The sequence below is a fragment of the Moschus berezovskii genome, chromosome 12, assembly GCF_049115385.1.
Source record: "Moschus berezovskii isolate FMDL1 chromosome 12, NW_MosBer_1.0, whole genome shotgun sequence".
NCBI classification, from domain to species: Eukaryota; Metazoa; Chordata; class Mammalia; order Artiodactyla; family Moschidae; genus Moschus; species Moschus berezovskii.
In genome coordinates, this window is record NC_142471.1 from 1,424,197 (window position 1) to 1,450,582 (window position 26,386).

Here is a 26,386-nt window from a genome sequence, read left to right on the forward strand (position 1 = left end):
GAAGAAAATTTCTCAGAATTGCAAGATGTGAATTTCCAGATTGAAAGGGTCCCCTGAATGCCCAGCACCAAGGTTGAAGGTAGACCCATCCCAGGGCACATGATGGTGCAGTACCAGGTCCTGGGCTCAGATGCGTCCAGAGGAGTCTCTCATGAATCTCTACACCTCTCCTCTCATCCAGCTTGTGTATCCTGTGCTTTATACCTTTTGTTCCTCTACGGTCATGTCACTGGGTGTCAGGAAGGGCAGGTAGATGCGTCAGTCATACTTAACCAGAAGCCCCAACGTCCTTTGAAAATGTACTGAGATACCCAGTGCTACTGATGCCCCTCAACACCAGCTGCCACCCATCCTGTCACATTTTAGGCTAATGATTGTCTTTCTGTCCGCATCTTGTGTGTTTCTTCCTCTGTAGTCCAATCAGAATCTGGTTGTGCCAACATAGTGTCCGCAGCCCCCTGCCAGGCAGAGCCCCAGCAGTATGAAGTACAGTTCGGACGGCTGCGGAATTTTCTCACTGGTAAGTACTCGGTACCAGCAAGCACCCTTCTTTTGTTAGAAAAGGGTAACGCACATTTCCCTCAGAACCTGCTGTGTTCCAGCTATGGTTTAGGCACCAGGGATCCAAAGGTAGTTGAACACAAATCTTGTATGCAAACTTATAGTTTGTTGGAACTCCTGAGAGTTCGATCAGGAGGTTAAAGGGCTCTGAGCATGGACTATTCAGTAGTCCGTGGCCTTCAGCACAGTGACTGTGACTTGTGCGGAATAAGTGGAAGCTCAGGCAGCCCTGTAAGGATGTCTCCTTACATGCAGCAGATGTGAAATGGACGTTGCTATCACTGCCAGTAAGATAGCACATCTCAAATGGCCTTTTTCCCTTATTTCCAAAAGTGCAAGAATCAGCAACACAAAAAATTAAAAGTTGTAATTTAGACCAGTTTGTGGGTGGTGTAATAACCGTGGAAATACAGAACCAGTAGATACGAATTATAATGAGGTTTCATAATTCACTGTTTGTCACTTTTAAAAATGAAGTCATGTAGCCTGTCTGGTGCCTTTAGTTCCTCATAGAGAACAAGGCTATTCAAAGGCAAAACCAAGTGATTTTGACTAGTCCTAAGACAACTGATTATAATTTTAATGTTGGAAAGATGATTACAATAAAAGTGACTATGTTGATTCTGATTCTTAATCAAAGTCTTTTGTTGAGTACTTTCCTTACACAAAACACCTTGAAGTGCAAGAAATATAAAACTTTCCCTATCCTCAACAGATGGAGAGTAATTAGCCACATATTGGTTAGTAGAAAATTACAGTTCGAATACTTTGAAGTTGTTTTATTTTTCTTTTTTGAACAATCCTTGAGTTAGTAAGCAATCAAGTATATAACCCAAAAATAATACACCTGATTACACACTGAGCAATCAGTATATAAACCAAAAATAATATACCTGATTACACACTGACAGTTCTCATATTATTTCACCCTCATAGTGCTAGTGTTTTAAAGCAAAGAATGCACATTTCCTGCATTCTGTAGTTGGGCAAAATGACCAGGATGTTACAGGAGATAAAGGTTACAAAATAAAACCCTAGAGAGGGTTATCTTATCAGTTTCACAGATGTTGAGTGATGGGATTCATAAGGAGAGAATAGTCTGTTAAATTGTTACAGAAATTAAAACAGGGTGAAGATTAACAGTTTAATAAAAAGAGTCTATTATGTTTAAACTGGAAAGAAACTCCAGTAAGATCATTATATCATATGAATGTTAAGTATCTCAGAATAGTGATCAGTTGCTTTCTCTGTTGGCTAAAGATAAAAAAAGAAAAATTGGATTTATAAAAATAATTTCAATCAGAGGTAAGCAAGAACTTGGAGATGAGATATTTTTAACTATTGGCATTGGTTTTTGAGGCTTTAAGCAATTTTAAAATTTTTTAATAATCTGTATTTAGAAAATTATTTCACTTGGTTTTTAAAATACAGCTATGACTTCCCTTTCGGAGAAGGCAATGGCAAGCCACTCCAGTACTCTTGCCTAGAAAATCCCATGGATGGAGGAGCCTGGTAGGCTGCAGTCCGTGGGGTCACTAAGGGTCGGACACGACTGAGCGACTTCACTTTCACTTTTCACTTTCACACATTGGAGAAGGAAATGGCAACCCACTCCAGTGTTCTTGCCTGGAGAATCCCAGGGACGGGGGACCCTGGTGGGCTTCTGTCTATGGGGTCACACAGAGTCGGACACGACTGAAGTGACGCAGCAGCAGCAGCAGCAGCATAACTTCCCTTTATAAATTTCTCTCATCAATCTAGTGATGAGGACGTTGGTTTAGAAAGAAATACCTGGCCTCCTTTAACCCTTCTCTTGTATCCATTCAGACTGTATGTACATGAGGCGCTGATTGCACTGGGGCGAGGGGTAGCAGTAGCGTGTGCTGGTGGGGGCCTGCCCTCTGATGAAGGAGCCAGACACCTTGGGAAGCTCCAGATCTGCTGCTGTGACAGTCTCTGTTAACCTTCTCCTGCCTAATTTCTCATCTTGTTTCAAAACTGAGAAAGTTGCCTGTTTGTAATTTAATTCTTCAGTCCTTGGTCACAGGTTATTTTGAGAGGAAGGCTATATATGGTTTTTCCTTACAGAATGCTTTTTCCTGGAACATTTTTCTCTACCATCAGGTCTCTGAAGAGTAGTCAGCCAAATCAAATGAATAATTATCTTCTGAGCCCCAGGATAGAAGAATAACATATAGTCATTAATCTGAATTGGAGATTATTAAACCTAAGTAAGGGGAAGGGAGGAGATGGGGATGACAGAGAATGAGATGGCTGGATGGCATCAGCGACTCAATGGACATGAGTTTGAGTGAACTCCGGGAGTTGGTGATGGACAGGGAGGCCTGGCGTGCTGTGATTCATGGGGTCGCAAAGAGTCGGACACGACTGAGCGACTGAACTGAAGAGGGCAAAAGTCACAGTTTTTGCATGAAATGTGACAGTAGGGGAAGTGTTTCCATGGACTAGTATGGAACCAGTTGCAGGACACCGAGTCCGCATTTGAAGTGAAGGGAGAGAGGTTGGGGTGTGGCAGTTAGAGGCGGCCTTCTTGAGGAGGGTAGGCTTTACATTAGCACTTGGATTTCAGACATCTGTGGAAGAGAAGTAGAAGGATTCGGGCTCTATGCAAAGGCCTGAACAGAGTGGCAGAGGTGGTGATTATGTTTTCAGGAACCTTGAAGGAGCCCTTGGTTGAAAATGGGCTTTCAGATTGGAGATAAAGACAGAATGGAGGCAGGATTTGACCACAGGCTTAGACGTGTGACCTTCATCCTGCGTGATGGAGACAGGCCCGGGTGTGACTTGGGTATGGGAGCAGTGGACAGAATGTGTGTTAAGGAGTGATGGAGGCCAGCCCAAGTGCACAGAGGCCCTGAGGAGGGAGACAGGGCTGTGGAAGTGGAAAGCAGTGTCTTGAGTCCATAGTTCCGTCGTCAAGGTGGGATATCCAGGAGTAAAGGAGGGAGAGCTGAGAATGATGGGCTTGGAGTGGGGGGCGGGGGGAGGTATACTGAACAGAAGTAAGTCAGGTTTTACTTTTTACATGGTTAGGGTGATGGCATCCTGCTGCATAGCATGTAAGGTACAGAACTCAGCATCAACTATGGGAAAGTACAAATTAAAGGCTAGGAGATGAAAAATCCTAAAGGAAATAAAGGAGAAAGTGAGTGCTAAGGCTGTAGCATGTGCAACATGTTTCTTCTCTAGAAGCTATGGGCTGAGAGGTTCTATGAGCTCGCCTGTTGAGGCCCTTATCTCCAAGACACTCAGTAGGAAGAGCATAGACTGGAGTCAGTCCCTCTGGATCTGAACCTGGGGATACCTGGGACTCTTCGATACAGTTTGGGTGTAAGTGCCTGGCTCATAGAAGGCACACACGCAGTGTTAGTTCCTTAAAGTGAGGTGAGCCTTTGAAGAGCAAGGTAGGAAGAGGAGTACACAGGCATGGATGGGAAGGGTCAGGCCAGTGGTGCTGCCTACAAACAAAGGAAGGTGTTGGGTTGTGTCTGAAGGCCCAACCCTGTGGAGAAAGGCCAGGAAATGAGGACTGGTGTTTGTTTGACTTAGTGTCCTTTCAGTAAAACATAAGGTGTATATTATGATTGCCAGGGAACAAGATTAAAATTGAACTATAACTTCAAGTTAATCTCATCTTGTTCCAGATATGTTGATGGGAATTTTTATACCTAATATACTGTTCTTTTCAGACAAGAGAGAATAATTAAGCAGCTTTTGAAACTAAACTGAAACAGCAGTGAATTTCAGTAAGTTTTAAAGTACCACATCCCTATTTCTAGATGGCTGGTGTTTTTTGTGTTTTTTTTTATTCTGAGCTTAGTAAATCAAAATACCTCTCATTTTCAAAAATAAGCCTGAACCTTAAGATTGTAAGGAGTTGAAAACAGCCCTTCACCCCAATAGAACATATTGGATGTCTTGACTGATAAAATTGAAGCTTTTTGTTAGTATTTTGAGATTGAAATTTTCCAGAGGTCTTCTAAAGAATTACCGTTTTCAAAGAAATACCAAAATCTGTTTTAGTCAGGGTTCTCCAGAGAAACAGAACTAACAGAATGGAATGTATATATAAAGAAAGAGATATATCTTAAGGAGTTGGCTCACATGATTGCAGAGACTGACAAGTCCAAAATCTTCAGGGCAGGCCTGTAGACTGGGGCCCAGGAGAGCCACAGTTCATGTCCAAACGCAGTCTGCTGGCAGAATTCCCTCTTCTCTCCTCTTTGTGCTCCTAAGACCTTCAGCCGATTGGATGAGTCCCTCTCACATATGGAGGGCAACCCACTCTGCTTAGTCTACTGATTTAAATGTTCATCTCATCTAAAAATTTCCTTCACAGAAACATCCAGAATGTTTGACCCAATGTCTAAGCACTGTTTCCTAGCCTCACTGACACATAAAATTAACCATAAGTCCACCCACTATGAACTTGGCACCCATACTCATCTTCTTAAAAGATAATTAATCTCCAAATAAAGATGATTAACAAGGTCATAATTCTGCCTAACGCTGCTGCTTAGTCACTTCAGTCGTGTCCGACTCTGTGTGACCCCACAGACGGAAGCCCACCAGGCTCCCCTGTCCCTGGGATTCTCCAGGCAAGAACACCGGAGCGGGTTGCCGTTTCCTTCTCCAATGTGTGAAAGTGAAAAGTGAAAGTGAAGTCGCTCAGTCGTGTCCGACCCTTAGCGACCCCATGGACTGCAGCCTACCAGGCTCCTCCATCCATGGGATTTTCTAGGTACAGCTATATTTGGCCACTGGATGCAAATAGCTGACTAATTGGAAAAGACCCTGATGCTGGGAAAAATTGAAGGCAAAAGAAGGGGATGGCAGAGGATGAGATGATTAGATTGCATTGTTGACTCAATGGACATCAGTTTGAGCCAACTCTGGAAGATAGTGAAGGACAGGGAAGTCTGGCAGTCCGTGGGGGTCACATAGAGTCAGACACGACTTAGCAAGAACCAAGAATTCCCTAATCACTTTCTCAGAAGAAGAAACAAAGTCCACAGGTAATGTTTACTCTTCTTGAAATTCTGTGATTTGAATACTATGATATAGGGACTTCCCTAGTGGTCCAGTGGTCAGGACTCTGTGCTTCCACTGCAGGGGGCATGGGTTCAGTCCCTGGTCAGGGAACTAAGATCCTGCATGCCATGTGGCACAGCCAAAAAAAAAGGAGTAAATACTATAATGCAAAGTCAGTGTAACTTATATTTTGTGGTAAGTGGATAAGAAAAGAAAGAAAACAAAGATATTTGCTTACGTATGGATACTCACACCAACATGTTCATGATAAAATGAGGAGGAGTACTCATGATAGTTACAGTTCTGGGGTCTGAAGCCGGTCACATGGTCATAGCTGGTCTTTAACTACCTTCTTCTACTCCCTGTTCAGTATTGCTTTTCCCTTTAGTTAGCACCTCAACTGGTCCTGGTTCTTTACATGGTGGGATGACACAAACCTTCATTCCTGAAGGGTCTGGGCCACTACTAGTGCTGCTTTGGTTGGATTGCTACATTTGTTTATTCACCTTCACCTCAGGGACGGTAGCAGCAAGATGCCGTCAGTGACCTCCTCTGTTGCAGGCACACTCTCCTTTCCCCCTGTGGAGCAGCAGTTCAGCTTCCCCTCAGCAGTCAGGCTCAGTCACCTAGCCAGCACCAGAGCACCCTGCGCCTGTTGGCTCAGAGGCAGGAGCCTACAGCAGCTGGGCAGCAGCCCTAATTCAGTGTGGGATCGCTGTAATTGAAGTTCATCCCCTAAGAATGCATTTGAGTGGGGACATGTTTATCCTTAAATGCACATACTCTGCAGTTGATTCACCTGTGGTAAGATGAAATAGAGCATTAAGCAGAGGTAGCATGCTGGAATCATTCCTGAATCTTGAGACAGGTGTGGATTCCTTTTCATGGAATAAAAAAAGAAAATGCTAGCACAACGTTATATAAGTGCTAACTTAAAGCATTTTTATATTAATTTACTTAGGTACATACAGACATTACACTAGATATAAAACTTTTATGCTTCCTTTATTTTGTTTGAACCTAAACTCATTTACAAATAAAGTACAAGCAAAATCACAAAAAGTAAAGTTCAGATTAGCTAGTGAATGTAACAGATGGATTTTGCCATGAATAGCTCACTGCTCCACATGGACCGAGGGCTGGTGTTCCCCGGCTTCCCGTGCTGGTGCACAGCACGTCCCTCCTTACTGGCCACTTGCCTCTGCCCACATGGCTGTGGAACCTTTGCTCTGTCACAGCTCTCTGCCCTCCCTCACTTAGGTGTCACACACACACACCTCTGTGCTATTCTCATTAGCCCGTGACAAAACTGGACACTTATTTGAACATTCTTTGTCATGTGTTTTCATGGTGTTTAAGTCTCACATTGGTAAATTATTTAGTTTTAATGACATGAAAATTTTCCTCTTATAAATTATCGCTGCAAAGAGAAGTTGTCCTTTTTAACCAACAAAATCAAAATGAGTACCCTGACAGGTATGAGACACTTAGGGATGAACAGTGTCGTCTTAGCACTGGGACATGCCAGCCAGGGGTCTGTACATGTGAGTGAACCCACTAAAGTAAGAACTTCGATGTTACTGCAGGAGATGAGAGCACTAAAACTGTGTGCCAGTACTTGCTAAAGGCCATCCAGATAATTCTGAATTTACCTGTGTTTACTTTTTAAATTATCAAAGTTTCTGTTAAGAACTCAGTCTCCCCAGAATCCATGTAAGGTCTCAGATCCCAATTTGAGCAACGCTAATAGGTTGGGGAAAATACTAACCCAAAGGCCTGGATACAAGCTCCTTTGAATGTTTCTAAGAAGAGGCACACTGTTTAGCCTCTGGGCATCAAACTCCAGGTTTGCTCGCTTCTGGGTCTGTGGTCTTCCTTCATTGGTCCAAAGGCTTTGGCTTCAAGTTTCCAGAATTTTGTGTTGGGCTTATTCTTCAATCCATTATCTCAGAAAGTAGGGTCCTGGCCAGAAGGGGACTGTGCGCTCCACAGGAGACCATGCTGGTTGTAAAGGCTTCACTTCTTTTTCCTTACAGATTCTGACTCCCAGCACAGCCACGAAGTGATGCCTCTCCTCTACCCTCTATTTGTCTACCTCCATCTCAACCTGGTCCAGAACAGTCCGAAGAGCACAGTGGAAAGCTTTTACAGCCGCTTCCATGGAATGTTTCTGCAGAACGCCAGCCAGAAGGATGTCATCGAGCAGCTCCAGACCACTCAGACCATCCAGGACATCCTGTCTAACTTCCGGCTGCGAGCCTTCCTGGACAACAAGTACGTGGTTCGTCTGCAGGAAGACAGCTACAACTACCTTCTCCGCTACCTCCAGAGTGACAACAACACCGCGCTGTGCAGGGTCCTCGCCTGGCACATCCATCTGGACGTGCAGCCCGCCAAGAGGACGGACTACCAGCTCTATGCCAGCGGTGGCTCGTCCCGCGGTGAGGGTGGCGGCCTGGAGCCTGCCGATGTGCCAGCGCCCATCCTGCAGAATGAGGCCGCGCTGGAACTCCTGCAGGAGAGCATCAAGCGCGTGAAGGACGGCCCCCCCTCCCTCACCACCATCTGCTTCTATGCCTTCTACAACACAGAGCAGCTGCTGAACACTGCAGAGGTCTCCCCGGACAGCAAGCTGCTCGCAGCAGGCTTTGACAACTCCTGTATAAAACTGTGGAGTCTGCGTTCCAAGAAGTTAAAGTCCGAACCTCATCAAGTAGATGTGTCCCGCATCCACTTGGCTTGTGATTTCCTAGAGGAGGAGGTAGGCATATCGGTTTTTCTTCCCTGCACATGCCTTACTAATGTGCTTTGGGTATTCTTACCAAACATGACAGATCTTGTAGCAAATGGACTTCATTATATTCCTAATCATATAACTAATGCCAGACTAATGCCTGGTAACCTGTAACCAGTGAATTCCTGCTAATGGCCAACCTTGGCCAAGAGGAAAATGTTAATGTGAGCTGAACGTCATTAATGAATGGTCAGTATGTATGACTGCCTGAAATGTGGATGTCATTGCTGAGCCTAAAGACCTTTAGCTATGTGTGTGAGTGTGCATGTGTGCATATATAAGCAAACAGAAGTAGTATTACTGGGTCAAAAGGTATATTGCTGTTTCCCAAGAGTAAACTAGGACACTGTTTCTCTACCCTTCCCCCAACCCTGGGTGCCCTTGGCCTTTCACAGCAGTGCAGTCCTCTGACTTCATCCAGGGTGCCCTGTTTTCATCCAGCAGTCAGCGTAATGATCTTATTTGCTTTGATTGGGGGTGGTCATTAGAAAGGGCAGGCCTAGTGACCTGAGTTTCAGGTCACTGAGAAGCACTGGCTCAGAAAAAGCGAGGGCAAAGGGAAATAGACATGGAACTTCCCAGAGTTCACCTTGCCTGAGAGTGGTGCCTCGGAATTTGCAGGGAGAATTCCTTTGTCATATTGGAATTCACATTGGAATTCAGGTAGCTCAGACTCAGCTTACTTTGGATGGAAAATTCTTTGCACTAGGTTGAAAGGTTAAGGGTTTTTTTAAAAAGTCACTCAAGTTAATTTCCAGTTGCTGATAAGGATGTCAAGAATATTGGATTTACAAAGTCAGCCTTTTTTACCTGTTCCTGTTTTCTGAGTCATTTTCCAGTTAGCATGGCCTTTGAGTCTTTGCTGCTTGAAGTTGAGAGAGGAAAATTAAAGGAGTTTGTTATGATGAATAAAGAATCTAAATTCTGATGCACAAACTTTGATTTCTAGACTCTGTAGTGCCCTCCAGAATATTTTTCATTGCACACGTATTTGAATTATCAAGTTTCTTTTCGCTGGGGACAGTTCTAGCTTCTTGGGGGCTCTTCACATGCAGTGAGGGATACTGCCCTCATCTGCTCTCCATTTTCAAGATAGAAAAGTTATTCCTGCTGACTGTACTACTTTTGATGATAGATACTGGTTTGGGGATTAGTCTAGGCATTAAAAAACAATATAAAGAAAGATAGCAAAGGTAGAAAGATAGGTGCAAAGATGGAAAGAACATTAGATTAAACCAAAAATGTTTTAAGATTCCCCCCTGGCTCCCACTGAATTTTACAATATGTGAATTTATCTCATTTTTTAAAAAATCAAGAGCAATAACCAAAACCTGTGTAAGCAAAAAATTACCTCCAATTCAACTGGATTTACAGCACTGCCCTCAGCTTCTGCCATTTGCACTGAAAGGTAATCTTAATTAGCCTCGGGAATCTGTTTGCTGGCCCAGCACTGCTGCTCCTGTTTCCCCAGTGCCAGCAGCTGCCTCCTAGTGGAGACACATGGAGTAGAGAGCAGGCCTGCCCTCCCACTTTTTTTTTTTTTCATGTTATCAGTACTATTTTTTTCTTCCCCCCTTGATTTATTTTTTTTCACTTTATTTTTTTAGAGGCTGATTACTAAACAATATTGTATTATTGATTTTGGCACATTGACATGAATCCCCTACGGGTGTACATGTGTTCCCCATCTTGAACCCCCCTCCCACCTCCCTCCCCTTCCAGTCCCTCTGGTTCATCCCAGTACACCAGCCCCAGGAATCCTGTATCATGCATCGAATCTGGACTGGCGATTTGTCTCCCATATGATAATATACATGTTTCAATGCCATTCTCCCAAACCATCCCACCCTCGCCCTCTCCCACAGAGTCCAAAAGACTGTTCTATACATCTTTTGCTGTCTCGTATACAGGGTTATCTTTACCTTCTTCCTAAATTCCATATATATGCGTTAGCTAGCAGCAGCATACTGTATTGGTGTTTTTCTTTCTGGCTTACTTCACTCTGTATAATAGGTTCCAGTTTCATCCACCTCATTAGAACTTATTCAGATGTATTCTTTTAATGGCTGAGTAATATTCCATTGTGTATATGTACCACAGCTTTCTTATCCATTCGTCTGCCAATGGACATCTAGGTTGCTTCCATGTTCTAGCTATTATAAACAGTGCTGCAATGAACATTGGAGTACATGTGTCTCTTTCAATTCTGGTTTCCTCAGTGTGTATGCCCATCAGTGGGATTGCTGGGTCATATGGCAGTTCTATTTCCAGTTTTATAAGGAATCTCCACAATGTTCTCCACAGTGGCTGTACTGGTTTACATTCCCACCAGCAGTGTAAGAGGGTTCCCTTTTCTCTGAACTCTCTCCAGCATTTATTGCTTGTTAACTTTTGGATAGCAGCCATTCTGACTGATGTGAAATGGTACCTCATTGTGGTTTTGATTTGCATTTCTCTCATCATGAGTGATATTGAGCATTTTTTCATGTGTTTGTTAGCCATCTGTATGTCTTCTTTGGAGAAATGTCTGTTTAGTTCTTTGGCCCATTTTTTGATTGGGTCATTTATTTTTCAATATTTTATATTGAGCTACAGGAGTTGCTTGTATATTTTTTATATTAATTCTTTGTCAGTTGCTTCATTTGCTGTTATTTTCTCCCATTCTGAAGGTGTCTTTTCACCTTGCTTGTACTTTCCTTTGTTGTGCAAAAGCTTTTAAGTTTAATTAGGTCCCATTTGTTTATTTTTGCTTTTATTTCCAATATTCTGGGAGGTGTGGCATAGAGGATCCTGCCGTGGTTTATGTTGGAGAGTGTTTTGCCTATGTTCTCCTCTAGGAGTTTTATAGTTTCTGGTCTTACATTTAGATCTGTAATCCATTTTGAGTTTATTTTTGTGTATGGTGGTAGAAAGTGTTCTAGTTTCATTTATTTACAAGTTGCTGACCAGTTTTCCCAGCACCACTTGTTAAAAAGATTGTCTTTTCTCCGTTGTATATTTTTGTCTCCTTTGTCAAAGATAAGGTGTCCATAGGTGCATGGATTTTTCTCTGGGCTTTCTGTTTTGTTCCATTGATCTATATTTCTGTCTTTGTGCCAGTACCATACATACTGTCTTGATGACTATGGCTTTGTAGTAGAGCCTGAAGTCAGTCAGGTTGATTCCTCCAGTTCCATTTTTCTTTCTCAAGATTGCTTTGGCTATTCAAGGTTTTTTGTATTTCCATACAGTTTGTGAAATTATTTGTTCTAGTTCTGTGAAAAATACCGTTATTAGCTTTATCGGGATTGCATTAAATCTATAGATTGCTCTGGGTAGTATACTCATTTTCACTATATTGATTCTTCTGATCCATGAACACGGTATAGGTATCAATCTATTTGTGTTCTCTTTGATTTCTTTCACCAGTGTTTTATAGTTTTCTATATATAGGTCTTTTGTTTCTTTAGGTAGATATATTCCTAAGTAGTTTATTCCTTTCGTTGCAATGGTGAATGGAATTGTTTCCTTAATTTCTCTTTCTGTTTTCTCATTGTTAGTGTATAGGAATGCAAGGGATTTCTGTGTGTTTTTATATCCTGCAACTTTACTATATTCATTTTTAGCTCTAGTAATTTTCTGGTGGAGTCTTTAGTGTTTTCTATGTAGAGGATCATGTCATCTGCAAACAGTGAGAGTTTTACTTCTTCTTCTCCTTTTATTTCTTTTTCTGTTCTGATTGCTGTGGCCAAAACTTCCAAAACTATGTTGAATAGTAGTGGTGAGAGTGGGCACCCTTGTCTTGTTCTTGACTTTAGGGGAAATGCTTTCAGTTTTTCACCATTGAGGATAATGTTTGCTGTGGGTTTGTCATATATAGCTTTTATTATGTTGAGGTATGTTCCTTCTAGTCCTGCTTTCTGGAGGGTTTTTATCGTAAATGGATGTTGAATTTTGTCAAAGGCTTTCTCTGCATCTATTGAGATAATCATATGGTTTTTTTAATTTTCAATTTGTTAATGTGGTGTATCACATTGATTGATTTGTGGATATTGAAGAATCCTTGCATCCCTGGGATAAAGCCCACTTGGTCATGATGTATGATCTTTTTAAAGTGTTGTTGGATTCTGTTTGCTAGAATTTTGTTAAGGATTTTTACATCTATGTTCATCAGTGATATTGGCCTGTAGTTTTCTTTTTTTGTGGCATCTTGGTCAGGTTTTGGTATTAGGGTGATGGTGGCCTCATAGAGTGAGTTTGGAAGTTTACCTTCCTCTGCAATTTTCTGGAAGAGTTTGAGCAGGATAGGTGTTAGCTCGTCTCTATATTTTTGGTAGAATTCAGCTGTGAAGCCGTCTGGTCCTGGGCTTTTGTTTTCTGGAAGATTTCTGATTACAGTTTCCATTCCCTCCCACTTTGCGCCATACCGGACGATGGAGAGAGCTTGTCGATTGGCAGCTTCACGTTTTTAATATTTGTGTAGCATGATAAAACCACAGGTACCAGAAAGGAGGACTTGCCCTCCTTTCCAGTTATGTGGATAGGACACCAGCCTCCTTGCAACCTCATCCCAGCAGTGCAGCTCCTGTGTTCAGTTCATTTAACATCTGGTCATTCTGCCTCAACCTGGTCATCTTTAAGTTTGAAAAATAAAGTCATTTTTGTCAATAATACTCAGTTCTGTAGTTTGTGTACCAGACTGTCATAGATCTTTGCTAGCAGTAGGAAATGGCAACCCACTCCAGTGTTCTTGCCTGGAGAATCCCAGGGACGGGGGAGCCTGGTGGGCTTCCGTCTATGGGGTCACACAGAGTCGGACACGACTGAAGTGATTTAGCAGCAGCAGCAGCAGCCAATAGGAATATAGTGTGAGCCATATGTGTAATTTAAGTTTTTCTAGTCATCATATTAAAAAGGTAAGAAGAAATAGTTGGTATTAATTTTAATAATGTATCTTCAATTCATTGTAGCCAAAATATTATCATTTTGCATGTAAGCAATATTTTCAAAATTTTAATGAAATCTTTTACATTCTGCCTTTTTGTCCTAAGCCTTAGAAACCGTTGTGCATTGACACAAATAGCACATGTCCGTCTACCCTGGCTAGCAGCCACCTTTTTGCTGCTCAGTCAGGCTGCTGTCTGCTCACACAGTAGCAGTGTCTCACCTGCTTCCAGGTCTTACCAGCTTCCAAGCCCAGCCATATTTAACTTCTTTCGGCTCCATTGGTAGCTGATTGGAGAACAACCCAAGGCTCATTCAGATCCCAAAGCACCCTAGGACCTAGGGCTCCCTGCGGTGTAACTAGGGCACTGGGGACACACTAATCCAGAAGCAGACTCAGGGCTCCTTGGTCTAAGGCAGGGTCAGCAGACTAGTATTCAAAGAGCTGTTTATACTTATTTTTCTTATTCTTTTAAAATTTCTATTTTAAGCATATCTTAAAATGTATATAATATAGTACATTATTACGTGAATGTACTTTACAAATTAAAAATTCCTATTTGGGATGCATCTGGGGTAGAATTTACCGTGGTGGGGGGCAGGGTTAGACAGTTGTAGAACATTTGGGGTGTTGTCCTGTTAGCATGGGAGGGATGGGAGGGGTCTGTGTGGTCAGGCCTGGGTGACCCATTGCTTGTTCAGGGTTTTACCTCAACTGCACTGAGGCCATTGTGGGGCTGGCTGAGCCACAGAAGAAAATGTGGCCAAACTATTTTAAGCTGTGGTGCTGGCCAGGGAGTTGATAGGGCTAGCCTGCAGGACTGTTCTAGTTTCCGTATTTCTTGGTTTATACAGTCAACAGGAACTTTCCACAGGCTCAGGACTGTCATGGGGCCCTGAGAAGTCCACCTGCCTCCCAGTGCGTCCTCCTCTCTCTGCCCCTAAACACTCAGAAGCAGGACCCGCTGCCAGGACTTCCTGCTCCAAACGGAGACATCTTAAGCCTCAGAGATAAACTCTCTGGTGTAGAGCAGTGAGTCATTCCTGAAATTTTAAAGTGTCATTGTAACCTCTTTGGAAGGGAAAATTTACTAATATTCTTGGTAATGGTCAGTAGAATGTTAAGCTCCCAAATGCTTATGTATTTTCAATGTTGATTATCTGTAATAGCCATTTTGAATATCCATGAACATCAATGTTTATTTTCTCTTAACTTTTCTCAAAAATGTATACGTTGGAGGCATTCACTCTATTTTTAATAGTTTTCAAATAGAAATTAAAAGGTTGGCTTTTTTCTGTACAGAGGCTCACAAAGGTATTTATTTCTAAATAAACCAAGGCCCATTTGGTTCAGGAAGCTTCATCTTAACTCCTTACTCTTGCAGTGTATAACTGAAACTCATTTCACTTTATCAGTTCCAGGATTGAGATAGTTGCAGTTGTAAGGAGCTTGTCTGCGAGAGAATGAAAGGAAAATAGATTTGAACCTAGAGAATATGCTTGGGCGTGCGGCAGGGGGCCTCCCCCCCAACCCCCTGCCCCTTTTACCAGGAGTTGTCTTTCTTATCCCCACACATAGGGGTTTATTTCCAGGAATCACAAGAGTCGCTTGACTCTGAGAGGAATTCTGAATCCTTGCCTCCTTTTTTACTTTGGGAAAATATTTGAGCCGATCCAGAAAGTCATGGTTTCAAAACTGTTCTATTTGGGTACCAGCCATTCATGTCTGGTTACAGGGCATGGGTGTAAGTTACCGATGACTGTACTTCCTGGCCCACGGTTATTTCTGTGATATGTCCAGGTTTTATTTTTGGCTAAACTCCCACAGTGGTTCTTTATACATCTTGAAGTGAAACCACATCTGCCTCCATCATTGACCCCAGCTGTGGGGGTGATTTTTCTTAATGGACTAGAAACAGGGACCACTGTGGCCTACAAAGCAGCGAAGACTGACAGGTGAAGACATGCCCATAGAATAAAAGAATCTAAGAACATAAAATCAAAAATAAATTTTTTCAAGTGATTGACTTTTGAAGTCTGTCCTCAGCATAAGAGTAAGGTCCATGGTCATTACTCTGCAGTAGTAGCCTCACTATAGTGTTAGCTGCAAGGTGAATTTAAAGAAAGCAAATTTGTAAGTTGTAGGAGACTTTTTATTCAGTTATGCAATTACAAGGTGCTATCCTGGGAAAATCCCATGGATGGAGGAGCCTGGTAGGCTGTAGTCCATGGGGTCACTCAGTCGGACACGACTGAGCGACCTCACTTTCACTTTTCACTTTCACGCATTGGAGAAGGAAATGGCAACCCACTCCAGTGTTCTTGCCTGGAGAATCCCAGGGACAGGACAGCCTGATGGGCTGCCGTCTATGGGGTCGCACAGAGTCGGACACGACTGAAGCGACTTAGCAGCAGCAGCAGCATCCTGGGGTCACCCTGAAGGACAGAGTCATTTACTGGGTAGATGCTGTTTCCCAAGCAGGTCTCTTTGTTTCTGGACATTTTGTTTTCCATGGCAGACCGCTAAACACTCTTCTCTTGTGTGTGTCCCCACTACCCCCAGGATGACGAGGATGACAACGCAGGCACAGAGATGAAGGTCCTGCGGGGACACTGTGGGCCAGTGTACAGCACCAGGTTCCTCGCGGACAGCTCGGGGCTGCTATCCTGCTCTGAAGACATGTCCATCAGGTACTGGGACCTGGGCAGCTTCACCAACACCGTGCTGTACCAGGGCCACGCCTACCCCGTGTGGGACCTGGATATCAGCCCGCACAGCCTGTACTTTGCCAGCGGGTCCCACGACCGCACGGCTCGGCTGTGGTCGTTTGATCGGACGTACCCGCTACGAATCTACGCCGGGCACCTGGCAGACGTGGACTGTGTCAAGTTCCACCCCAATTCAAACTACTTAGCCACGGGCTCGACCGACAAGACGGTGCGGCTGTGGAGCACTCAGCAGGGCAACTCAGTGAGGCTCTTCACGGGCCACCGCGGCCCTGTGCTCTCCCTGGCTTTTTCCCCAAACGGTAAGTATCTGGCATCAGCAGGCGAGGACCAGCGGCTGAAGCTTTGGGACTTGGCATCCGGGACCCTCTACAAAGAGTTGCGGGGCCACACAGACAACATCACCAGCCTCACCTTCAGCCCGGACAGCAGCCTGGTCGCGTCAGCATCCATGGACAACTCCGTGCGTGTCTGGGACATCAGAAGCGTGCACTGCAGCACACCCGCTGACGGCTCGTCCAGCGAGCTCGTGGGTGTCTACACCGGCCAAATGAGCAATGTGCTGAGCGTGCAGTTCATGGCCTGCAACCTCCTGCTGGTGACCGGAATCACACAAGAAAATCAGGAACATTGATTTGGATCTTTGATATGATAGACTGGGGCGTGTGAAGGTCTCCAGCCGGCAAGTCTTAGGACAGACAGATGGAATCACTGCTGACTGACTGTGAAAGACTCCCCGTGTCCCCCCCTTGCCCTGAAGATGTCCTGAACCCACCACTCTCCACTCAGCCCCAAAGTGTGGAAGGATAGGAGCAGGAAGGGTGGTGAGGGGAGCAAGTGTGAGATAGGAATCACGGAGATCCCGCTGTGTCCTAGTGTGGCCCCTCCCTGTCTCTGGTGCCAAGGTGCCCTTGCCTCGCTGGGGCTGCACTTGACCTGAGGATGTTTGCCAGGCATCCTCCCCGAGAGCAGTGCCGCAGGGTCACTGGGTGGAAGGGACTCTATCCAGGTAGGAAAGCGGGAGTGAGAATTAGGAAAGGGGGCAGGGTCATCCTGACAAATGTCTTTCCTTTTCTATGATTACAGAGAACCAGGATTTTTTTATTATTGTTATTATAATTATTATTGAGAAGAGGAAACCTAGCACTGGCAGAGGGGGCCTTCTCTGCTCTCATCTTTCAGGTTTTACTCCTGGCACTGGCTGTGATACTTGGAATTTTGAGGTTCAGGGAATTCAAAGAACTTGGTCGCACAGTGTATTGGGAGAAAGGGAAAATTCCTGGCTGACAGTTGGATCACTCCAGCTGACATGTTTCTAGAAGTGGGTGGGCGGATTTGACTGAGAAATTCTTGGGCTCTTGCAGCAATGGTGGGAAAGATAGATTCTTTTTGTGGCTGCACTTCTGTTAACAGTTCTCTCCCCCAAAAGGACGGATTGTGGTAAAGAAATGAAAATAATTAGAAGTGAAAAGTCAAAAGAAAGAATTTAAAAATGTTGAATTTCCAAATGATTCCAAGGTGTGGCTTTTCCAGCATCTTTTCCTCCTGAGGTCATCCCTCCCACCTGCTTTGCAATAGCAGTTTAATGAACAGTCTGTGAAACAAATGTTAAGTACAAACACACACATCGAAAACTATGCTCTGAGGATGAAGCGACTTCTAATTTGTGGGAAAAGGATTAAATATTTCTGTTTTCTGAAAAGAGTTATTTTGTATTTTGTTTTCTATTAAAATGTGTTTAGTTTCCAAAAAACAGTGTTGGCATCTCTTTTAAACTGAGGTCAGGCGGGTGTGTGGCTGTTTTGGAAGGCACAGCTCACCTCTCTTTGGAGTGACAGCCAGTTGTGCAGACTGGACTCCCCAGCTGCCCTCCTGTCTCCCCTTGTATTCTGCTCAGCTGGCTTCAAATTGTGTTTCTTCTTGTCATTCACAGGGATTATTGAAAGCATTTAACACTTTTTTACACATCCAAGCTTGCCAATTGCTGACCAGAGATGACATATATTTTTCTATCTATAGTTATTTGGTGAGATCCTACTTCAGTTTTCTTTAAAGACCCCATGATAAAATCCCTAAGGGGCATTACAAATGATGTCATTTAACTAACTCAAACCATTTATTGAACCATTTCAGGTAAAGGACTTATTTAAAGATGTAAATGATGTGTGAATTTTTTTAATGTACTTTTAAAACATAATTTTCTGACAAGGATACTAGAATTCTATGCCCAGAAAGTTTTTTTTTTAACTTGAGCCTAAAATACTAACTAACAGGAAATGTTTCTTATTCATAAAAACTCATGTATTTGAGACACTGTAAGAAATCTTTGGCAACTTAGCCAGACAGCATCACCTTCCACATGGTCTACTGGTAAAGCCTAGGATTCAAATGTGTTCTTATCTGTAATAAATGAGCTCTTAGATTGTGTGGTATATTGCTAGAAACCATGAATTCCTGAATTGAGCTGAATCATTCTCAGAAGTGAAAATATCATGATTTTAGGTTTCATGTTTGTTTTTTAATGCAGAATTTCTTTGATTAAACACAAAAATGCCTTAGTTTGGTCAGCCTTCATTCTATGGATCACATACACACTGTGATTTCATTTCAGGCTCTTAATGATATGCATCTTTGGCCCTTTTCTTTTCTGGATTAATTTTAATGCGGAGTAATTTAACTTTATAGCATGTCCCTCACTACTTTCTCAGAATCTTAGAAATATTGTAAGGGTCTGTATGTGTCCTTACGTCCACAAGGTGCCTAAGAACATGGTTACACTCAACTCTTCAGGTTCCTTTCTTGTATTATTTTATCTTCAGAGCAATCCTGTGAGGCAGACAGGACTAGAGATATTACCATTTTGTAAATGAAATACTAAGATACCTGGAAGAACTGTTTTATCTATCTATACCAACATGGAATAGTCACGTCTCAGGTGTGTTATAGAGAGGGTCTATATTCCAAATCTTCAAATTCTAGATAAAGGATATAACCCTGAAGATAGAAAAACTTAAAAAAACTCTGAAAAGGAAATATAAATAATTTAAAAGGCATGGATATAGTGCCTTCTGCCAGAAACTCCAATTACTTTATGAAAATTAATTTATCTCCATAACATCCCTGTGAGTTAAGTGCCATTTTTATCCTCATTTTACAGATGAAGACTCTGAAGCACTGAAGGTTTAAGTCACATGCCAAGGGTCATCGGTTACAGCTGATAACTGATGAGGTCAGAATCTGAACCAGGCAGTCTGGCTCAGGGTCGATGCTTCATGCAGTTTCCCTTCATCCCCACAGAACCAGGTAAAGGGTGGCCTGAAGTCTGTAGTAACAGTGTTCCTGGCAACAGTTAAAAGACTCATGCTTCTCTCTGCCAAGTCAGCAATAAGCAGGATCAAGAACTGGCAGTAAGAAAAAACTTAATATATAGGTGAAAGACACCTGAGAATATTAAGTTATTTTAAAACACAATGATAAATCTCTGCAAAGTGTGTAAGGTGGGGGAAAAAAACAACTGAAATTTCTTAGAAAAATCTCTAATTTAGCAATAGACTGGCCAAAAGAGCAAAAATTAGGATAAAGAAAGTAACGAAAGACATAAAACAATTAATTTAAAATTATGTTCAAGATCCAGCTTCTAAGGATCTCCATGATTCCTAGTTATTCATTTGTTTTATGCCTGTATTTAAAATGTCTTGGTTGTATTTAAAAAAAAAAAAAAACTTGCATATGTAGGCTTCTGATTTTGCTATTGCATAGATTGGTATTAAGTATATGAATTAAAAGATTAGTCTGTACTTCAACTTGTCTTTCAGTTGCATGTTTTAGAAAAGTGTTCACTGTATCTATGCCCAACTGACACCAAGACTCCATATTATTGTCACCTGCATAGCAGCCAGATGACTCAAACTGCTTTGTGGGGAACAGAAAATCTTCACTGTGGAGCTTAAAGAATGCAGACATTCCTTGTCAGTTTCACCCACTGAAGGAGACTTTGGATCAGTCAGTTCAGTCGCTCAGTCGTGTCTGACTCTTTGCGACCCCATGAACTGCAGCACGGCGGGCCTCCCTGTCCATCACCAACTCCCAGACTACCCAAACTCATGTCCATTGAGTCGGTGATGCCATCCAACCATCTCTTCCTCTGTCATCCCCTTCTCCTGCCCTCAATCTTTCCCAGCAGGGTCTTTTCAAATGAGTCAGCTCTCCGCATCAGGCGGCCAAAGTATTGGAGTTTCAGCTTCAGCATCAGTCCTTCCAATGAACACCCAGGACTCATCTTTAGGATGGACTGGTTGGATCTCCTGGCAGTCCAAGGAACTCTGAAGAGTCTTCTGCAACACCACAGTTCAAAAGCATCAATTCTTCAGCACTCAGCTTTCTCTACAGTCCAACTCTGACATCCATACATGACCACTGAAAAAACCATAGCCTTGACTACATGGACCTTTGTTGACAAAGTAATGTCTCTGCTTTTTAATATGCTGTCTAGTTTGGTCATAACTTTCCTTCCAAGGAGTAAGCGTCTTTTAATTTCATGGCTGCAATCACCATCTGCAGTGATTTTGGAGACGTAAAAAATAAAGTCTGACACTGTCTCCACTGTGTCCCCATCTATTTGCCATGAAGTGATGGGACCAGATGCCATGATCTTAGTTTCCTGAATGTTGAGCTTTAAGCCAACCTTTTCACTCTCCTCTTTCACTTTCATCAAGAGGCTTTTGAGTTCCTCTTCACTTTCTGCCATAAGGGTGGTGTCATCTGCATATCTGAGGTTATTGATATTTCTCCCGGCAATCTTGATTCCAGCCTGTGCTTCTTCCAGCCCAGCGTTCCTCATGATGTACTCTGCATATAAGTTAAATAAGCAGGGTGACAATATACAGCCTTGAGGTACTCCTTTTCCTATTTGGAACCAGTCTGTTGTTCCATGTCCAGTTCTAACTCTTGCTTCCTGACCTGCATACAGGTTTCTCAAGAGGCAGGTCAGGTGGTCTGGTATTCCCATCTCTTTCAGAATTTTCCACAGTTTATTGTGATCCACACAGTCAAAGGCTTTGGCATAGTCATTAAAGCAGAAATAGATGTTTTTCTGGAACTCTTACTTTTTCATTACTTTGGATACTCCCCTATGAGTGACTGAAATTCAAAAAAATTATATTAATGCATCTGTTATGATCAAATGTTGTGTCAGTGGGTGGAAATAAAACATACAATCCGTGGCTTGAGTTTAGAGAAGGGGGCAGGTATTAATCAAATGATAACCAGAAACAATTTCAATCTGTAGTGCATGCTATACTACACTATGGATGCTATGGAAGAGTATACCCAGGGATCTGAAGAAGTAGTTCAGCTCAGACCTGGAGGGTGGGTGGGAGTTAGCCAGGTGAAGTTCAGGAGGGAACCCGGTACACCAAGGAGTCCAGCAGGGCTGAGGCAGTGTAACAAGCCCACACATAACTGGCACAGCTTTGGGCACCATCAGGAGTTTGGCTTTCATCCCTGGTGTGGTAGGAGCCACTGCAGGATACAGAAGAGTTTCCCTCTTAATATCACTGGCGACAGTAGGCATACAGGCATCATGTTTACAATTGGAATTCAATGTCAGGATAACTAGACATCGTTCACTGAACCTAAAATGCCAGGCACCGCAGGGCACCACTGAAGAGCGGGAAGCCACCTGCCCTACCAAGTGGCCCCTGGGGCTCTGAACTGAAAGCGGCCTCCCGCCAAGAGCCAGTGAGGACCGAACTCTGCCAACAGCCACATGGACGAGCTTGGGTGCAGACCCTGCCAGGCCAAACCTTCAAATAAGAATGCTGACCTGGAGGCAGAGGCATTGCCTAAGTGTACAGATTCCCAGCCCACACGAGTTTGGGCTGATTTCTTTTGTAGCAGTAGATAATCAGCCCATCTGTCCCACTCCACAGTCCACTGTCTCAACTAGTACAGTGCAGATAATGACAATTACTGGTTTAAAAAATGATTCACTGGCAGGCATAAGGAACACAGAGCAGAGGGCCCAACGAAGTTCATTGCAGCCGTGCAGGGGAGAGAGGCAGACTGCTGGGGCCAGAGTGGCCACGGAAGACACGGAGAGGAGCGGATAAATGCACCGAGTGCTTCAGACTAGGATTTGGCTGGACTCTGTCCTGGACGGGATGGGAGGAAAGAAGAAAGGATACGTGGCTGACCCCTGTGTTTCTGGTGGCTAGTGTTGCCATCCACTGTGATGAAACTGCTAGAGGAAGAAGAGTTTCAAGGAAGAGATAGTCTGCAGCTCAGGTTTGAGGTGCTTATGAGAGAACCAAGTGAAGATGTCAGACGCCTTTGGAGAGGGACAGATGACTGGTGCTCAGGAGAGGTCGAGCCTGACAGGCTAGTTCAGGGGTTGTCTTCATTACAGTGTTGTCTGCCACTCGGAACAGAAACAGGACTCCAAGTGGTGTTTAAGGAATCTTATTAGTTCATATAACAAAGTGGAGAGGTCAGGTATCTCGTGCATCTCACTAAGGATTCTGCTCTGTCTGTAATTCCACTGCTCTTCTTGGCTGCCTTCATCACAGGCCGGCTTTCCTCAAGGTTGTAAGAGGGCTACTGACAGCCAGCCTCATCCATGTCCCATGGGCATGTGACCTTACATTGTAGAACTGACATCAAACCTCCAATTTGAATTAGGCCTGCTAATCACTGAGCCAGGCCCTGATACAGGCAAGAATCCTTGACATGTAGTTAGAATTGGAAAGTTCGGAAACCGATGTGGTGGCCAAGGATAATCAGGAGGCAATCAGGGCTTAAAACTATGCCTTGAAGTTCTCTGATATTTATAGGTCAGAAAGGAGTTACAGCCAACAAAGGAAGAAAAACAGGTGTGGGCTTCTCCCCCAGAAACCTGGAGGAGAAAATGCTCCAAAACCAGAGTGGTCAGCTGACTACCAAGAATTCAAATGAGAGAAGGAATCAAGAATATCCATTAGATTTGAGGGGTGGGGGCAAAGCACTAAAAGTTACGATTTGAATAATGAATTAGAGCATTGAAACTGCTCGAAAAGTAAAAAGCTAAAAGGAAGCAAATATGAACACTGTGGAGGTGACACAAACGAAAGGGAAGAAGAACAGAATTGGACCACAGTGCTGAGACAACTGGCTATCCACAGGGGAAAAATTAAAATTAGACCCCTACCTCACTGCATGTGAAAATCAATTTGAGGGAAATGAAAACCTAAATGTGAAAGGCAGGAATACAAAGCACTTAAAAGAATATCCTCATGACTCTGAGACAGGAAAAATGAAAAGGATTGATTAAATTCAAAAATACCCATTCATCAAAAGAACCACAAAAAGAAATAATGGACAGGGTATGATGGGAGCAGGTACCTGTAACATGGGACAGAGACAAAAAGTCTGGAGCCATACTCTGCAGGGAACCAGCTGTGGGGCTCGGAATGTGCTCTGGTTCTGTCCTGTGGAACGTTCTGTGAGGCTTGGAATGTTCTCGTGTGCTCTACTGTCCAGTAAGGTAGCTAGTAGCGCATTTCAGCATTTGAAATAGTGATAGTATAACTGAGGATGTGATTTTTGTTTAATAAATTTAACTAACCTCTTGAGACTACTGGCTAACATATTAGTCTGCAGAATTCTGAATTATGAAGAAATCGTATAAACCAATGAGAAAAAAAAGCCTACAGTCAATGGGGAAGAAAAGCAAAAGTCTTAAAGGGAAACACTTCAGAAAAGAAACTCAATTGGCTGGTAAACAAATCTAAAATTATTCATCCTTGTATTACTCAGGAAAATGCAAATTTAAAACAGTGAGATTCTATTATAGACACATCAGACTAACAACACCACAAAAGCTCAACAGTGCCAAGTGTTGATGTTCTGGGCCCCTCCTAACACAGGTTGGGAATGGATATTTCTGATTCTTTCAGGCATGGTCTGGAATTACACAGCAAAGCTGGAGAAAGGCAGACTGCCATCACCTATCATCCCACCGCAGTCTGGGCTGCAGACTCACACTGCCCAGGAGTGGACCCTGAAACATCCACACAACAGTGTTCTCCATTCCCCAGAACTGAAAACAAACTAAGCTGAAAACAAACTGACAAACAAACTTTCTCCTGAGGAGAAAGGAAGCGCTCATTACTGAGTAGTCACACGGTGATAAACTGCAATGAGAAAAACTGACAGAGCTACAAGCAATGAAGTGGACGTCCCTCACAGTGCTGAGTGAGGGGAAAGGAGCGTCCACAGAGTGCACCCGTTTACACAGAGTTCAAATCTCACGGAATGAAGCATACTATTTTTTAATATGTGTTCAAAGACAAACGAAGAGGGCTGGAGTCCAGATCAGAAGGGGCCACCAGTGTGCCAGGGGCGACTGAGGCAGTGGTGACCCCCATGGACACTTGGCAACTGTCCCCTTATGTGTTATGTGGTGCAGGAAAGCTTTATTTCCATTATGTTTAAAACATTTCCAAAAGAGTAAAAAGTTGAGGTGAGAGTGGAGGGTCGAGCTAGTGCAGGAGACATCTTAAAAGGGGCAGAAACAGACGTCTGGAAGCAGACAGAATTCGTTTGCCTGCTTTCTTGTCTTTGTTGATTTTAATAAAAGTTCCCAAAGCAAGGCTTTTAAACTTTTAGAATTCAACCTACAGGAAAAAAATACATTTTATACTGTGACAGAGAACACACAGATATAGGGTTTCATTGAACCTAAGACTCCACTGATTATAAGAGGCATTTTCAAACTCTCATCAAACGATGAACAATGCTTTATTATTGTTTGTAAGTTTTATTTTACGTTTATTTGATGCTTTTGAACTGTGGTATTGGAGAAGACTCTTGAGAGTCCCTTGGACTGCAAGGAGATCCAACCAGTCAATCCTAAAGGAAATCAGTCCTGAATATTCACTGGATGGACTGATGCTGGAACCGAAACTCCAATACTTTGGCCACTTGATGTGAAGAACTGACTCATTGGTGGGACCCTGATGGTGGGAAGGATTGAAGGCAGGAGGAGAAGCATGAAATGGTTGGATGATATCACTGACTCGAAGGACATGAGTTTGAGCAGGCTCTGGGAGTTGGTGATGGACAGGGAGGCCTGGTGGGTTGCAGTCCATGGGGTCGCAAAGAGTCAGACACAACTGAGCAACTGAACTGAACTGAACTGATGTTTATTTGAAGCACTTTCAGACTTACACAGTCTTGTAAGTGAAATACACTGGTATCGGTTTTCCTAAAGCTTCCTCACCCTAAGTCCCAACTTTCCAAGTCAATCATCAGTGTCTAAGTTTGCCCGTCTTTGACTTCAAATACACCTTGGATGGAACATCTTAGAAGAGGGCAGACTCTTGTACCCAGGATTTCATTCCAGGCCATCAATACCCATCTGGCAAGGCTTGATGTTGGCACCTTCTTTATCTTGCTGTCAATAGAAGCTTTCTGAAAGCAAACAGGCTTCTTATTCCTTCCTAAATCGTCCTTAAATATTTTGCTGACAGAACTGAGTGACTGCAGCGTTGAGGGCCTGGCACCTGGACTAACAAACCATTTCACATATCACAACTGCTACCTGGCCAAGGGCAGGAAAGGTGCCATCCAGTTGTGAGGCCCATCCTCTCCTGATTCCAGAAATGTTCAAAAGTGTGTTTTGTAAATTCCATTGTAGACTCAAAAGAGTAGAGCACATAGAAAACCATTTCCATGTGTGATGTGCTGTGAGATACTACCTTTAATACTGGTCACAACACATGCATTAAGTTCATGGCCCACAAGGGACTTCCCTGGTGGCCCACTGGTTGCCAGTTTGATCCCTAGCTGGGGAACTAAGATCTCACAAGCCTGCAGCAACCCCACCAAAGAAGTTCACAACCCCCGAGTGAGGCCATCACAGGCAAATGGGTCAGTGCTGTCTAGGCCTCCTGAATGCTGGCAAGAGAAGCCCAGAGTGGAGAGAGGTGAGCAAGAGGCATGTTGCGGGCAGAGAGAAGCTTGGTGGCAGGAGTCAAGGAAAAGAAAGGGCAAGGGAGGCGGGTTGTAGATTAAAGAATGAGCTTCAGGACCCACATATGTTTAATAACTGGGATTATCTCTGTATTAGGTTTCATTCACATCATTCAGCTTTGATGACCGAAATGTTTCCCGGAGCAAGTGACTTTTAGCCTCTCTGAACTTGAGACTATTTTTTCAAAATATGAAGGAAAAAACAAGAGAATTAGAGAGTTGCCCTGATGCTGGTATCTTGTCTGGGACAGCCCCAGTGACCCTGCTGCCCTCAGACTGGACTTGAGCCCCCTGTAACCCCTTCACACTGCTTCCCTCTGG

The 26,386-nt window shown here is 43.4% G+C and overlaps 1 protein-coding gene across 9 annotated transcripts in view; it reads left to right on the forward strand.

The window, feature by feature from the left end:
- TAF5L (TATA-box binding protein associated factor 5 like) overlaps window positions 1-17,759 on the forward strand; it is a 32,826-nt gene extending 15,067 nt beyond the window's left edge. For 8 of the 9 annotated variants that reach the window (XM_055425855.2, XM_088841817.1, XM_055425853.2 and 5 more), the window contains 3 exons: window positions 416-520; window positions 7,650-8,374; window positions 15,894-17,759. In XM_055425855.2, coding sequence (XP_055281830.2) covers window positions 416-520; window positions 7,650-8,374; window positions 15,894-16,691 — 1,628 coding nt within the window. In that variant the 3' untranslated portion in view covers window positions 16,692-17,759. The remainder of the gene's footprint in view (window positions 1-415; window positions 521-7,649; window positions 8,375-15,893) is intronic. The other variant, XM_088841815.1, reaches the window with a different exon arrangement.
- The last annotated feature ends 8,627 nt before the right edge of the window (window positions 17,760-26,386 follow it).